This window comes from Panthera leo, chromosome A1 (genome assembly GCF_018350215.1).
Source record: "Panthera leo isolate Ple1 chromosome A1, P.leo_Ple1_pat1.1, whole genome shotgun sequence".
Taxonomy (NCBI): Eukaryota; Metazoa; Chordata; class Mammalia; order Carnivora; family Felidae; genus Panthera; species Panthera leo.
The window spans coordinates 121219843-121236281 of NC_056679.1; the positions used below are offsets into that span (position 1 = coordinate 121219843).

The 16439-nt window shown below is 42.5% G+C and overlaps 1 protein-coding gene and 1 pseudogene across 1 annotated transcript; one reads left to right on the plus strand and one right to left on the minus strand.

Annotated features, from left to right (window-relative positions):
* Window positions 1-125: 125 nt before the first annotated feature.
* GRXCR2 (glutaredoxin and cysteine rich domain containing 2) lies at window positions 126-12956 on the minus strand. Its single transcript, XM_042906121.1, has 3 exons — window positions 12621-12956; window positions 5868-6095; window positions 126-554 (listed from the first exon to the last, which is right to left on the minus strand). The coding sequence occupies exons 1-3, from the start codon at window positions 12954-12956 to the stop codon at window positions 372-374; spliced, it is 747 nt and encodes a 248-aa protein (XP_042762055.1). The 3' UTR covers window positions 126-371.
* Window positions 12957-15264: 2308 nt separating this feature from the next.
* Window positions 15265-16439, plus strand: part of LOC122230098 — a 35611-nt pseudogene continuing 34436 nt past the window's right edge.

A 16439-nucleotide genomic window follows, 5' to 3' on the forward strand; every position in this document is an offset into this window, starting at 1 on the left:
GGCATAATTGTGCAAAATAATTCCCAACCAGAAAATGACTTCAACCTGCTGCCTGTAATGTGCATTTATTTGCTCACTAGTGTAAGGAAAAAACCGAGCTAAGCCAAGTAAGATACACGCACACGTTCCTGGAAGGATAATTTTAGAACCCGTTTCAAAGCCGACTCTAATTCGAAAATGCCTCTGCCACTTAGAACCACATGGAGATGTTACCAGCCTCACGAAATGTCATCAAGTAATTGAGTTTTGCCAGTGGTGGAAGTGGTGGTAGCCACTGTGGCTTCCTTGCTGGGAGAGGGAAGAGAAGGAGGGGGTTTATAAGCAGTAACTTCAGGAAGGATGCGATAACAGCGGACATACAAAGCCACAGGCTATTGATTGCAAATCTGGCAAGGCTGCAGGCCGTTCTCATTGCAGGCAGGGCACCGCAGGGCCCGATAGGACTCCTTAAATCTGTTGGCCAGCATGGAGAACTTGCTGCCGTGGCACAGAGAGCAGGTGGCACTGCCCGACCCTCGGCAGTGAAAACAGTTGTCCTCGGGAAGCTCCCCTTCCTGCAAGAGACAGGGCAGCATTCAGTTAGAGACCACTGTTCAAATACACGTTGAAATAGCACTGGGCTGCCAGAAAGGCAGAGGCAGAACGAGAGCAGAAAATGCTTCCCACAAATGCCAAAGAGGGAACTGACCAGAGGCACACAATTCTCACTGCAATTTTATCAGAGAGGATCTCCCTGATGGAATCTCTGAGACACCATCCCCTGCTACGATGCCTTGCACTTTGCAGCTTTACGTCCTTCACTGCCCTTGTCACCATCTGACGTGTCATTTCTGTGTGCTCCGTCAGGACAAGGACCTACTTATCCACATTGCCAAATACTAATAGTGAACAGCTGCAGTGTGCCTAGGTGGTGCGAGGTGCTGTTCTAAGAGCTTTCTTTACGTTAATCCGTACAACACCCCAGTGAGGTGGTGCAAATATTATCCTTGCTGCAGATGTGAAAATTGAGATGCTGAGAAGTTCGGTTATTTGCCAGTGGTCACACAGCCTTGGAGGAGAGGAGGCAGGTTTTGATTCCAGATGACTGAGCACCAGAGTTCATGCTCTTACTGACTCCATACACAGCCCCTCGCTGAACCTGTCCAGCAGCAAGCGTTCAAGAGATACTGTTTTTGTGTGACTGGCCGAGAGCCTGAGTGGATGAATGAATCGATGTTACAATCCTTCGAAGCTGAGCTCTGAATTCCTGCAGTACTTTATTTTCTTTGATACCTGTGATAAGGCCTGAGAGAGCAATCATGCACCTTGGAAAGTTCCCTTGACCTCTCTACATCTTTGTTTTTCTTTCCCTGCGAAATGGGAGTAGTAATGCTGACCTCTCGGAGCAGCTGGAATATTAAATGAGAGTGTGAAAAAAACCACAATTTTCACCTGGCATATTATAGGTTTTCCACAAAAGTTAATTCACTTCTAAGCCCTGCTAGTGAGTCTTGACTTACTAGTGCTCGACTCCCGTCCTGCAGAATATGCCCCTTGTCTACGTCATGTTCCCTCCCTAAGACACCTCAAGGAAACTAGCAACCTTTGCATTCCTGTGCAGACTGTGCATAGACCATGAACCTCCCAAGAAATAAGGGGCGGTACCAAATCAATACCAGGTGGATCCAGCACCAAGTCCTGTCTATTTCACTTGCAAATCATCTCTCAGATCCATCCAGTTTTCACCACCCACAACCGCAATGCTAGTCCAGATACACACCAACTCTGGCATGAATTTAGGGTGGAGCCCTGCCTCTAGTCTTGTGGGTGGCTCTCCCCAAACCAGACAACAATTATTTGTTTTCAGATGTTGGCTTAGCAGCACTTATCCAGGAAGCCTTGCCTCCCCACACCTCTGGGCCAGGAGTCCTGTCCCACCTGTCCTGCCCCAAGCATGGCAGGCCTCCTCTTCTACTGAAAGTTCCTGCTGACCAGACATGAAGCTCTCTGTGCTAGTCCCTGTCACCATCACCTCCAAGACTTCTAGTGCAGTGCCTGGCACAACACGTGCCATTCACATGTTTGCCAGATGAACAAACAAAACGATGATGTCTGGAGAACCCTTCTGATTCTTAAATCCTAGGACCTAACAAGATGGCGGAATCCACTGGGTGGCTCAACCCAGCTAACACAGCTTTCTTTTATAATTTAAGAATAAAAGTAATCTTGAAAAGGGCGGCATGAGTTCTGAAAATAGTTCCATTGTGCTACAAAGTGCCTAAGAAGATACCACATTTTATTCATTCTAGATTTAGGGAATGGAAGTGATCATCCAACCGACAAAAGCCTAAATGTACCCTTCGGTTAATATTTTATTGATTGTGGCCATATTTTAATACATCAACAATGGAGAAACCTGTTTTCTACCCTTAAAGTATTCAGAGTATTCAAAATAAGTGTTTTTGCCAAAATATTCTTTAAGGAAATGGTCACAGTCCGTTTTTCTGCTAAATCCACATGTTTCTGTTTTGGACTTGATCCCAGTGAGATTTTAATGTTGTCAGTGCTGCCAAAGGAAGTATAGTAAATTCCTACCAAAATGCTATACATGTCATCCAAAAATTAATTTGCATACAATGTCAGGTTCAGCTATGAAAAGATTCATGAAATGACCTGGTGCACCTGCTTGTGGAGAACAAAAAAAAATCATCGATCAAATTTTATCTAATGTCACGTGGTTGTATGAGGTACTATTAGAAGGCTCCCTGGAATTTCCATTCTTACCCTGGGTTACCACCCTCCTTCCAACCACTTGCTCTCAGCATGTCATTTAATCATTTAATGATTAAATCAAGGGCTACTGAGCCTCTATTCAAGGCAAGAGGGATATAAGCTTCTGTCTTCCATTCTCAGCATTTTTAATCTCCTCTCAGAAAATAATCAGTAAGACAGCTTAGAACATAGTTGTACTGCACAGTTTAGGTCCTGGAACCGACAGACCTATCCAAACCACCTCTTACTAGCTCCTTACTGGCCAAGGAAAGGGGCCTCAGCTTTCACACTGCAGACTCAAAAGCTTGTGGTAGCCCTGATGATGCTAAGGAGCACCAATCTGGAGACTGCTCAGCACAGTGGTTAAGATGATAGGACTGGTAGTCAGGTGGTCCAGGGTTTGACCACTGGCTCTGATAACCTCTGGCAAGGTACTTAACTTCTCTGTGCCTTAGTTTCCCCAGCTAAAGAGTGGGACTGCTAACAATCACTACCTCACAGAGTCCTTGTGAGAATGAAGTAGACTAATGCATAGAAAGCACTGGGCATGGTGGTTGGCTATCACAGGCCCTCAATAAATGACAGTTGTTGTCATTGTTGTTACCTATTTCAAAGGCAAGAGCGCATAAGGCATAAAGAAGTCCGGATGAGTTATGGTCTCAAATCCACCGAACATACAGCCAGATTTTTCCCCTTCCATATTTCACTGTGGCTCAATTCAATTATTGCTCTCCTTTTCTTTTACGGTGAATACAGACGGTCAGCATGGCCTGGCCGTTAGCCTTGCCTTGCTCTTTCATCAAGGTTCCCACTGCTTCCCTGCTCCATATAACACAACAAAGGGTCTCCTGGTCAGAAGGGGCACCTTGATGTTCTCTGACCCTCTTTTTTAAAATAAAACCTGGCTGGGCATTTATTGCATGAGGGATTTCGCAAACAAATAGCAATTTAAAACAGAGTTTAAAAGACAGGCAAGTGAAGTATAACCTTTCACGGCAACTCTCTGCTGCACGCCTCTGTCCTAGTTTGTGGTATTACAGCCAGAAAACATGGATCTCTCCAAATTGAATTTACAGATAATTGTCATGTCAGGGCTGTTGTTGCTTTTTTTTTTTTTTCCAGGCCAGCGGCGTGACCTGCATTTTATCATTTCTCGCTCCTTTCTGAAAATATATGCTCCTACAAATTACAAAACGGCTTGAAAAAGAATAGAATTAATGAATTTTAAAGTGGGGAGGTAATGCTTCAGATCACAATGTTTAGTAGTCTGCCTGCTGCTAAGCTGGGTTCTGAATAGTGCTATGTAAAAGGCAAGAGAAGGCAGAAGGACGATATTTCCTTACCAGCTGGCACTCTGGTCCCAAATTCCAATATTCTTTCCACAAATATTTAACTAATATGCACTGTGCACCTACTCTGTGCCAACCTCTATTTTCATTCTTATTGTTGTGCCACTGGAACTACTATACCAAACCCAACATAAACATGGCCCCAGCCCTCATGCAGACAAAACTCTAGTGTGTGACAGCAAACGTTAACCAAATAACTACACAGAGAAATTGAAGACTGCAACCGAGGAGGGGTGCGAGGTACTCTGAGGGGTCTATCCTCTGAGGAAGTGATGTCTCCACTTTCAGATGCTAAGGGGAAGGGGGTGGGGAATCTGGAGAACATTCTAAGCAGAGAAAAGTTGCCTCTGCTAGGAAAGGACAAAGAACATATGAATGGTAGCTGGATGGGCAGTGTGTCTGGGACAGAGAGAATGAGGAGAGATGTGTAAGAGGAGAATAAACAGGCCGGGAGGGTCCAGGCTATACAACGTTTTCTACAACAAGTCAGAAGTTTTGGTTTCACTGCAAAGGATGAGATGTCACTTAAAGTTTGGGGTGGGGGAAGAGAGTGATGAAGGGGTGGCATGATCATATTTCATTTCAAATATATCTTATCTAGTGTGAGATCAGGTGGGAAAGAGACATGAGTCGTTGTGAGCAGCACTTTAGTAAGAGTCTTTTGCTAGAGTCTGGTCATGACTTTCTCATTCCCATCCTCTAAACCTTGCCAGGGTGGGGATATCACTCAAGTACGAGGAAGCCGCCAGCTCACTGCATCACACCAACTCATGGGAGGTGAGAGTAAGTCCCACAGAAAGCTTCAGCTCCCAAGAGATGGAATCTGAAGAAAGAGAAAATTCATTTCTGCTGCTATCCAAGCTTTTACTCCCTTAGCTTAAAACCATCAAACTTGCTTTTCCCACTCCCAACCCCACACTGTGAACTAATGAATATCATCACTCTACCCCTCATCTGAGCATGTCTAAGCAACAGTTTCCAAGGTGAAGAGGGCACACCTCTGAGGAGTGTGGGAAGAAAAAAAAATTCTAACTATTTATATTTACTTTTTATCTTAAAAAGGCAAGAAATTAAGCATCAATAATATCTTCAAAATAAACCGTTATACTAATTTTTAATAAACTAGTTGACACTGGCACCTTCACTAGGTCAGGCAGTGACCAAACATGGTACCCAGGGGACCCTAGAGTAAACATGACGTAAAGTGACCTCACTGCGTGCAAAGTGACAATGGTGTCCCAGCTCACTCATTCGCTTTGAGCATTTTGCAACATACTGAAGTTCTCTTGTCCCTGGTCTAGAAGACTTAGAGACAATATGGCTTAATTCAACTAAACTAATCTCTACAAAACTGGACACATGTCTTCATAAGATCTCTTCAAGGAAACTGGATTGAGGATAAACCAGTAAGACAAACACAAGCAAACCCATTAAGAAAAAGAACAGAGCTGATTTTTTCCATCTCTGGAACAAGCTGTTCTTTGCCACATTGCAGAGTGAAAACAATTAATACCTAATTGGATCTCAAAAGAAGTCATCAAAAAAAAAAAAAAACTGTGCGTATTTGAAATATATACATAACTGTTTTGCTAATCACTTACCATTAAAATATAATAATAAAGTTAAAATTCTTGAACATCTTTAACAGTTAGACATCTTAAGTATTTACATTCAAGTTTTTTCTGAAGTAGTGCAAAGATCAAAACCATGTGGAGACCACTGCTGTAGGGCCAGCTCCAAGTAGGACAGCGAACCATTCTGACACACCTGTGGGTACTGGTTATGGGGGAATGTGCTTTCCGTGTCTGGCAAATGCCCATCATTCAGGCCGCTGTCTCCACAGATTTCTTCTTTGCTCATCAGAGTCTCCTCCTCGGCCTCCTCTTCCTTCTGGAGCATTTTCCTCATGAAGTCTCTCTTGTCCATTGGGGTTCGGATGATTTTCAGGTTGTTCGTGTAGATGATTATCTTTCCAAAATCTATAATAGGTGGGGACTAGAGAAATGGAGAATGAGCATGGAGATTTAACACCGATCACCATATACAGGGCTGCAGAAACCGTTCAACATCTCAGGCAACAGGAGAGAAGGACCTTGTAACCATCTAGCATTTATGATTCCAACAGACCCCAAAGCTACGATTCACTCCCTGGTTTTCTTCACTCTCTCTAAAATCCTTAAAACCCAGATTCCTTCCCCCTGTTGATGGTAACCAAGCAAAGCTGAACTAACTGTAAAACCGGGACTGCAGGGTGGGAGCCAGAACTTCTATTCCCACTACATACAGCAGTAGCTGATGCAGGGATGCACACAGAAAGAGTTTAATAAATACAGAAGAGGGCTTAAAAAAATAAACAGCTCTCCAAAATTGTTATGCATAAATAATAATAGATAAAATTTACTGATTATCATTATTTGATTATAGTGGATAGCATTTATTTTGTGTCGGGCACCACGATAAGCATTTACAAGCATTACCTCACTTTCCCCTCAAGCATCCCTTGAGGCGGATGCTATGATTTCTACATCTTACCGATGAGGAGACTGAATCACAGTGAGGTAAAGAGCCTCCCAAGGTTACAGTCAGTCAGGGTCTGTGGCTGAGATTCGAACCCCAGTGTGTTTAACTCGAAAGTCCATATTCTCAACACCTACCCTGCACTATTCACAAGCATCTTCTCCCCAAAAAACCTGTAAGATTGTTATGTATATAATGATCTTATGTAAATACATAATATATAATGATCTTATATATGTACAATCATCTTACATATATGTAATGTTTTTATTAATTGTATGATACAAAAATCTTTTAATGTCAAAAAATATACTTCTATAGCATTTTTTTTTTAAGTAGGCTTCAGGCCCAGTGCAGAGCTCAATGCGGGGCTTGAACTCATAACCCTGAGATCAAGACCTGAACTGAGATCAAGAGTCAGATGCCTAACCAACTGAGCCACCCAGGGACCCTGTGGCATCATTATCAATAGCTCACGTTCTTTTGTATAGATTTATCATGTATTACTTGACAATTTGCTGAGGAATAATTGAGACAATACTACAACAATGCAGTAAGGAAGCATGGGAAGTAAATGTTTAGGGATTATTAACTAAGAACACATATTGCCTCCCAGAGCTAGGATAGCTTGGAGGGAAACAACACCAGATCTCAATTCCGCTGTTCACCAACTGTGAGATTTAAGAGAATCAGGTAACCTCTCAGAACAGCAGTTTGCTCCTCCGCAAATGGGGTGACATCTAACTGATGGTGTTCACTGATGGGCTTCACCACAGACAAAGTTATTATCAAAACAGAAGAATACTTTGATACTGGGTGGTAAGCAGGTGCTGTCCTGAGACTCCTGAGCGCCCTCCTGTTACCCACAGCTCTCTTCAGGGAACCTCTCACATCCCCTAAACCCAGTAATGTAGTGGTCGTTGCTCAGAAGTCCACATTTCAGGACCCTGCCCCAATATTCTGCTGGCTTCTGTACTGATTGGGCAATGTCCCTGTGGTTAAAGATTTGGACTCCCATCCCTGAGGCTAATTATATCAATTTCTAGGGGTAGGGGTGCAATGAAGAGTATATAAGACAGGGTTTCCAAAAGCTAAAAATACTATATACTGGTGGGCATTGTTAACATTGCTACTATTTTTTTTTAACGTTTATTTTTGAGAGAGAGATAAACAGAGCATGAGCGGGGAGGAGCAGAGAGAGAGGGAGACACAGAACCTGAAGCAAGCTCCAGGCTCTGAGCTGTCAACACAGAGCCTGACGCGGGGCTTGAACCCACGGACTGTGAGATCATGACCTGAGCCAAAGTCAGACGCTCAACGAACCACCCTGAGCCACCCAGGCACCCCTAACATTGCTAGTATGAAAAACTGTCCATTGGCAGTCCACACACAATCATGCTACACAGCTAAATACCCCAACGTGAAATCCTCTGCCCCGCCCTTATACAACGGGAGAAACCAAATCTACTTAGATGCCACAATTAAGCAGTCTCCTCTTTACAATCCTAATGCATTCAGTCACAACCTGGCTTAAACAGGACTTCAGTACTCAGGCCCCCTTCCTTGAAACACCCGCAGAGTTTTCAATCATTATTTATGAAGCCACAAGCTTCCTACTTGAGCCTGTTTTCTCTCCTTCTCTTCAAGGGATCGTGTGGCAGCTTCCATTTCCTATTGTTTGATGCTCACTGGGCTCCTGTTTCACACTCTGGACTATCAGTTTCTGAACATCAGAAGATAAAGATGGTGGCACTTCTGGAAGGTTCCATTTCCACTTCCACTAATAGCCAAAGAGGTTCAATTACTAGGGAACTTTTTTTTCACACATAGAAATGGTTTTCTTGGGGTGAAACTCATAGCATGTTGAAAAAAAAGTCTGTGGTCATAGGGTCCAACCTCCTGTCTCTAACCTGGTCAATATGTGAGACACCAAAGATTGTAAATTTATTTTTAATGTACTCCGAAGAAGGAGGGTCCCAAATCACCTTTAAGGTGTGTTTAAGTTTCAGTCACCCTGACAGCCAAGTTCTTCCTTGTGTCTAAGGAAACGCTCCGGGTGTAACTAAAGTTCACGTTATCTGGTTACGCCCAATTGCCCGTGAGAAAACACCCACTCTTCCATTACAGAGGGCCATGAAGAAGCCAGGAATTTTTTTGTTTCCTTCCATAGTGCCCAGAACGGCAACTTACGGGACTGAGCTTCATAAATGCCCTTGACAGTGGCAATGTGCCTGCAGACTGCTCTTCAGACACCACGAAACCTTTCTGTGGCTCTGCGTTTAAATGCGGGAACACCTTCCTGGGTCCTAGAAATGCAGTGGGCTTTGGAGGCAGGCAGGCCTGAGGCGAATTCTTCTGTGCAAGATTTGCAAGTTACTAAACTCCTGTGCACTGTTTCTCCAATTTGTAAGAATCTTTCTCAATGAATTACTGTGAAGATGAAATTACATAATATATACAGAGTATATGTTTAGTAAATGCCATTTCCCTTCCTTTCCCTTCCATTTTTTTTTAAAGGAACCTTATAAAACTTCAGTTGGTTTCAATTCTTTAAAATATTTAGTTGTTTATAACCACTTTCTCTTTCTCTATCCCATAAAACTTTTTACAAAGACTCAGTATTTCTTTGATAGGAACCTGGTCATTATCACAATGGTAGGGAACAATAGCTAAGCACATCCAATGTTTCAGGCATAATGCTAAGTATTTCTTACATACAAACTTTTTTTAATCACCACAACAATCTTCATAAGTAGATACTTTTTTTAAAGTTTATTTATTTATTTTGAAAGAGAGTATGTGCATGCAAGCGAGCAATAGGCAGAGACAGAGAGACAGAGACAGAGACAGAGACAGAGAGAATCCCAAGCAGGTTCTGCACTGTTAGCACCAAGCCCAGTGCGGAGCTTGAACTCACGAACCATGAGATTATGACCTGAGCCATAACCAAGAGTTGGATGCTTAGCTGACTGAGCCACCCAGGTGCCCCATAAGTAGGTATTTTTATTACTCTCATCTCATAGATGATAACATTAAAGCTTGGCAAGACTAAGTGGTTTGCTTAAGCTCCCACAGTAAGTAGGCAGAGTGGACAAAAAGCCCAGGTCTAACAGACATCAGAGCCCCTGTTTCTTAATTATTATTTTTACTGTGGTAAAATATATTACATAAGATTTACCACTTGAACCATTTCTAAGTGGACAGACAGGTCAGTGGCATTGGTACATTCACACTGTTGTGTAACCACTACCACCAACCATCTCCAGAGCTTTTTCATCTTCCCAAACTGAAACTCTATGCCCATTAAACGCTCACCTCGCCCCTCCCCCAGCCTCTGGCAACCACTGCTCTACTTTCTGTCTCTATAAATCTGATTGCCCTAGGCACCTCATACAGGTGGAATCATATAATTATCTTTTTATGACTAGTTTCTTTCCCTTAGCACAAGGTCTTGAAGTTTCATCCATGTTGTAGCATGTGTCAGAACGGCCCTCCTTTTTAAGGCTGAATAATATTCGCCTGTGTGTATATATCACATTTTATTTGTCTATTCATCTACTGGTGGACATTTGGGTTGTTTCCACTTGTGAGCAATTGTGAATACAGAAGCTATGAACATTGGTGTACAAATATCTGCTCAAATTCAGAGCCTTTACTTTTAATTGTTGTAGTTAACTGCTGCCCAGTGTTGCTTCACAGCCAATATTTACTAGGGTTATTTTACAACTGGGTTCACTGTTGAAAAATCATGGCTTTCCAGCTCTCGTTTCCTTATTTTTCATGAATACCACACTGACAACCTGTTTCAGTGGGTGGAGCTGCAGGAATCTGTCCTGATCCCCCTCTAACCCAGAGGTTGGCTAAGATTAGGAGGTGGCACTGGATCAGGCAACAAAGAAAACAAGGATAACTGGATCATGCAGGAAACCAGGTGAACAGGAATCAAACTCTGAACATGGTCTCCAGCGTACTGTGTTTAAACCAATGGTGCAGCACTCCTATGAAAACTCAGTTATCTGGCTTTGTAAGTCCTTACCAAATCATACATTCACATACATGCCAAGTTTGACACATGATCTGTGAACTGGTCCAATATTCTCTACCATAGGCTTATACAAGGTTTGTATAAACTACAACTTTGTAGTCTAAACCTACAAATAAGATTCAGTTTAAAAGAGATACTGTAAGTACAAGATATAGCCAAGAAGCTACGATATGACAAGCACTCAGTAAATGGCAACTATATATATTAACGTCATCATTATGATTCATGACCTTATTCTCTAAAAAGGAGCATTCCAGAGGGTCAAAAGCGCGAGGCATCAGAAGAGCTGGGTTCTTATTCTGACTGTGTACCTAATGACCCTCTAATACTGGTAGATCCCTTAACAACTTGGCACTCAATTTTACTCATCTGCAAAATGGAAATGCGCATATTTTGCCTTTCTCCTCAAAGTTGTGCTGAAGACCCAATGGAAAAGTCTATTACTCGGAGATCATGAAGAATGAATTCTTGCCATTTGCAACAATGTGGATGGAACTAGAATGTATTATGCTAAGCGAAGTCAGTCAAAGAAAGACAAATATCAGATGATTTCACTTATATATGGAATTTAAGAAACACAACAGATGAACATAGGGCAAGGGAAGGAAAAATAAGAGAAAAACAGAGAGGGGCAAACCACAAGAGATTCCTAAATACAGAAAAAAACCTGAGGGTTGTTGAAGGGGAGGGGGGTGGGGGGGATGGGCTAAATGGATGATGGGCATTAAGGAGGGCACTTGTTGGGATGAGCACTGGGTGCTATGTATAAGTGATGAATCACTGCGTTCTGCTCCTGAAACCAACACTACATTGTACATTAACTAACTTGAATTTAAATAAATAATTTTTTTAAAAAAGCAAGTATGTGATATTGCTTCATAACGTCTAAGTTACTGCACTAACATGAGGGGTTGTTCACTCCAGCTCCCTTCGTTATCAAAAAGAAACCTGGTATTATCTTTGATAAATGTGGACTGCCCATAACTTCACTTTCACCAAGGCCAGAAAGACCAATGCATTTGTCTGCCAGAGATGAATTATCTGTTCCCTTTGAAACTAACAATAAAAATGATTAGAGAGTAATTATCTGAATTTCACACATTAAAGATGAGAGCATATCCTGGTGTACTATTCATTAATGACCTGGCACATTAGATAACTGTATTTAATCTTAAAGAAAAAAAAAAAAGGCATTCACAATCCCATTGGCAAACACCCACACATCTCTTCATTTTTAGAAATCAATGAATATTTTCCAAGTTCTTCTAGCTTAAAAGAAAATCATGTATGTGCTTTTGATCATCCATGGTACTGGCAAAGATAATTGAATTAACAGACAAAATACAGGTTTCAACTGAACTACTAGCTCGAACTTCTTCCCCATGTAACATTTCCTCTGCTTGATTTGCTTTTCACCATTTCTTCCCGGGACTCCAACCACTCAGTGTTCATGCTAACACACAAGGGAAAGGCAAAATAAACAAACAAACAAACATTTTTTACAAGCAGGCAGCAGGAGGGAGAGAGGAAATAAAACAAGACAGGGATAAACCACAAGCTGAATAATTGGCTGGAGTAAAATGAGCACCTTCAAACACTCGGCTCTTTCTGGAAACAAAACAGCCAGTTGTCACATAATTTTCTAAAACGGCAGTCTGGCAACCTGAAAACCACTGCATCTCTATTAAATTTACTTACCGAGATAACCCAGCGAATGACCCAATTACAATTTACTACCCTGGATGGAAGGGAATACTATGTCCGCTTACTGCACTTTCCAATAAGTAGTCAGCAAGCATGTTATTTTTGTTCCAGAAATATTATTCCAACAGTGGCTTCCCATTTGGTGCACCTACAGCTCTGGTTGGTACTGGAGCATGAGCAATGTACAAATTTGAATCAGGCATTTTTCTATACACATTTTAACTTAAAGTTTACACATCATGCACAATACCAACCTTATGGTCATTCGCCTTGTAATCATTGAAGAAAGACTGGCCGCCCGCCAAAGTGTAAGCATTGCCCTCTCTAAAAACACTGATCCTCTGAGCAGTCAGCTTAGGGGAGTATGGTCGGGGCTTGGGGGCCTCCCCAGACCCGTAAACGCCATCCATTGGTTCAAGGGACTCTTGGAGAAAACTGTGAGGGTATTCCTCCTTTGGCGACTCTAATTCCTGCCCATCCTCAAAGACCTGCTTCAACACTCTGCCACTGTAGGAGGAGGAGATTTTAAATCGTACTTTCCGTGGTTTGCCGTCACTCTTCTGGTTCAGCTTCTTCTCGGAGTCCTCCATCAGTAGAAATTTCACCCTGTGGTTTCCTGGCTTCAGTGTAGCCAATGAAACTTGGGGCTCTGAGAAGAAGGCATTTTATTTTCTCTCCTCTTGCATATAATTAATTCAAGTTGGTGCTGAGGTATGCTCAGTTTACAGCAACTGACACCCACACATTAAATATTGACAGGTCCTCATGCAAAGGCAGGCGATTGTGGGTTTATGGAGTAGAGAGAGCACAGCATAAGACAAGATTGGGTCCCCTTTGATCCCAAACTCCCCAATAACTTCAACCAAACCCTGGCTTTTCCTAACCTGAGCAATGGTTAAGTTTATATAGACTGAACAAAGTACCAATTCAACAAGGGTCAGTTACACCATCAGCTAGCAAGTGTCTTAATATTCTTACCAACTACAATGACCTAGCGAGTATTTAATAGGTGCCAGAGATTTTTACACACATTGCCTTATTTTGTCCTCCCCATAAGCCATTGGAAGTATAATTATCCCTGTTTTACAGAGGGGAAAGAGAGGCTGAGAACCGTTTCCCCATGTGTCTACTCCATTGCAGCTAGGTAAGAGACAGAGCAGGGATCAGAACTCAGTTCTGACTCCACAACCAACGGCCAGTCCACTAAGCCAAAAGTTTTCAAACTGTGTCTCATGGAGCCCTAGACAGGAGGAAACTACAGATCCTAGGTTCCAGGCCTTGTACTCCAGCATTAACCAGAGCAGTTACACTTCATTTTTATTTTATATTTAAGATTTCACTTGCAAGCACAGCACTAGGCCCCATTGCCTATGGCAGATAACATGCAGTAAATGCCTGTCACTGTGCAACAGTCACTGAGAGGAATATCAGGGCAGTATGAGATGTGGGGCTTGTGAATGAGAGTCCTGCACTCTAGTTTAGGAAACAGACCTAACATATATGAAATAACAGCCTCCTGCTGGCGGCAAACTGTCCACTGCTGTCTCCTAGAATAGATATTCTGGGGAGAGGGTGGTCCCTAAGGAGACAATGAGCGGAAGGAGGAATGAGCGGAGTCTAAAAGGATGGCTTGGATTTGAAGAGCTGAAATGGTGGGGGCTGAGACTTTCTCCTCCTCTTTGTTGATGATTTCATCACTTACTCAGTTGTCCAAACTGATTTGTCTTGTATGCCTGCAGCCATTCCTATGGATTCTATCACCACTGCCTTCCTTCATCCACTCCCACCACCGTGACCCTAGGTCAAGCCCTCATCACTTCTGTTTTCAAGATGGCAACAATCTCCTAATGACTTCCCCACCCATCCATTCTCCATATTGATGCCACAGCCATGTTTAAAAAAAAAAAAACTATCTACAGATGTCAGTCTCCTACATAAAAAGTCTTAACCTAATTTTGCAGCAGGCAAAACCCAAAACCTGTCCCTTCACTTGCACCCTCGTCCTCTGTCACTCTTCCAGGTGCTGCCTTTAATTGGTGGTCCAGGCACACTGACAAGCTCACCTACTTCTTAGAACCACGGGTTTCTGTCTCTTATTCAGTGCTCTATTTCCTGTTTGAAATGCCATACTTCTACTTCTCCTTCAAGCTACACGTCAAATGTCACTGCTTCTGGGAACTCTTCCCACTTGCCCGAAGTCTAAGGCCATGGAACTTTGGACTGACCACCATTAAGCGCTTCTTACCTTCTCTTACCATTCCTGTGTTTCCCTTCACTGAACTGTAAATACCTTAGAGTCAGAAACAGTCTTTACTTCTCTATCCCTGGTGTTTACCAAAATAACTGGCACATAAGAGAACTCAGTTAGTAACTGTTGAGGTATGACTCCCAGGCAAGAAAAATCAGATAAATCAAACTTTTGGAACAGGAGTTGAGCATACTTCATGTAGAATACGTAGGATCAGGGGCGCCTGGGTGGCTCAGTCGGTTAAGCGGCCGACTTCAGCTCAGGTCATGATCTCGCGGTCCGTGAGTTCGAGCCCCGCGTCGGGCTCTGTGCTGACAGCTCAGAGCCTGGGGCCTGTTCCAGATTCTGTGTCTCCCTCTCTCTGATCCTCCCCCATTCATGTTCTGTCTCTGTCTCAAAAATAAATAAACCTTAAAAAAAAAATAAAAAGAATACGTAGGATCAAAAAGTAGTCGAGAAAGACATTTATATTTCCACTAAGGAGGGGTTTCACAATGATCAGGTCCTGTGTAATCAATGCGAGGAACAAGAAACACACAAACACACAAAAAGAGAAACACCATTGTTAAAAAAGAAAGATGTGCTCATCATAACATCAGAATATACATTCCTCTAGGTTTTCTAGGGTGCAGAGCTGGCCCTGATGTACCATGAATGCACCCGTAGCCTCCTGTAGGAGGCTGATACATGGGTCCCTCAGCCCTCAGGACAACCAGGTAGGGCATCAGGCTTCTAGGTAGTCATCTCTGACTACATTAGCCTCATTCATTTATCCCAGCATATAGAATGAATACCATTATCTTATATTATCTCAGAAAAAAAGAGATTTGAATCAAGTAGCACCAAATTAGGAGTGGTTGGTAGGAGTGCTCCACCAACAGGAGCTCAGGGAGAGACTTTCTATAGAGAGAAGGCAGAAGTTAGAAAATTATTGATTGGCTTTTAGCGACTGGTTGTCCTTAGTGCTTTGATTTCATAACCATTAGGCATTTACAGGCTTAGATTGTGGGTTACACGGCTCAGGCAGGCTGCCACAGCACTAGAACCACAGCAGTTTGATGGCCTCCCTGTGTAATTAATTTAGCAGTTCCTCCATTTTGGTCACACTCTTACACACGAGAGATTGACCAAACTTCTGGTATTCGTGCTCTCAGTTACCACCAAAGCTGAGTGGCTCTGGTCTCATTGTGAAATTCAAAGGGAAAGACATCAGATCTGGGGAAGGATTGTTTTTGTGTTCCTCTCATTGTTCATCTTGTTTCTGTTTCTCCAAGTGCAGTGAGACCATCTGATGTACTGCTGATGGCTGCAAACATGCCCTTAAGACCTCCTGGAGAACACAGCACACAAGGGAGACTGAAGTGCTAACTATCAGGAAGATAACACCAAGAGACTTAAGTCTACTCATTAGCCAGGGCATTCATGAACTAAACCAGCTGGTATCAAATAAATGACAAAATGTACCTAAAAGGGCATCAACCTATTTTGGCCAAGCAGCATATTTATCAATTTCTTGTATTTGGTATAATACCAAAAGTATTGATTCAGCAATTAACAGCAGGAGTTAATTGCTATGGCACGGACTCCTCTTTGCTCAGCCAATAAGCAATCTAAAGCAATTCTATTATCTAAAACCACCTTAGCAGGAAAGTTAAGGGACTTTTGTTGTGCAGCTGTGGCCTGATTGGTAAAGTCAGTGATAGTCACCAGAATTAAGAAGCATTGTCCTCCTGTGCATTAATAGAGAGAAAAAGCAAGCAGTAAAAAAGCAAAAAGAGTAAAGTTTTAATGCTGGAGATGAAGGTCTTGATCTGTGAACTTGGGA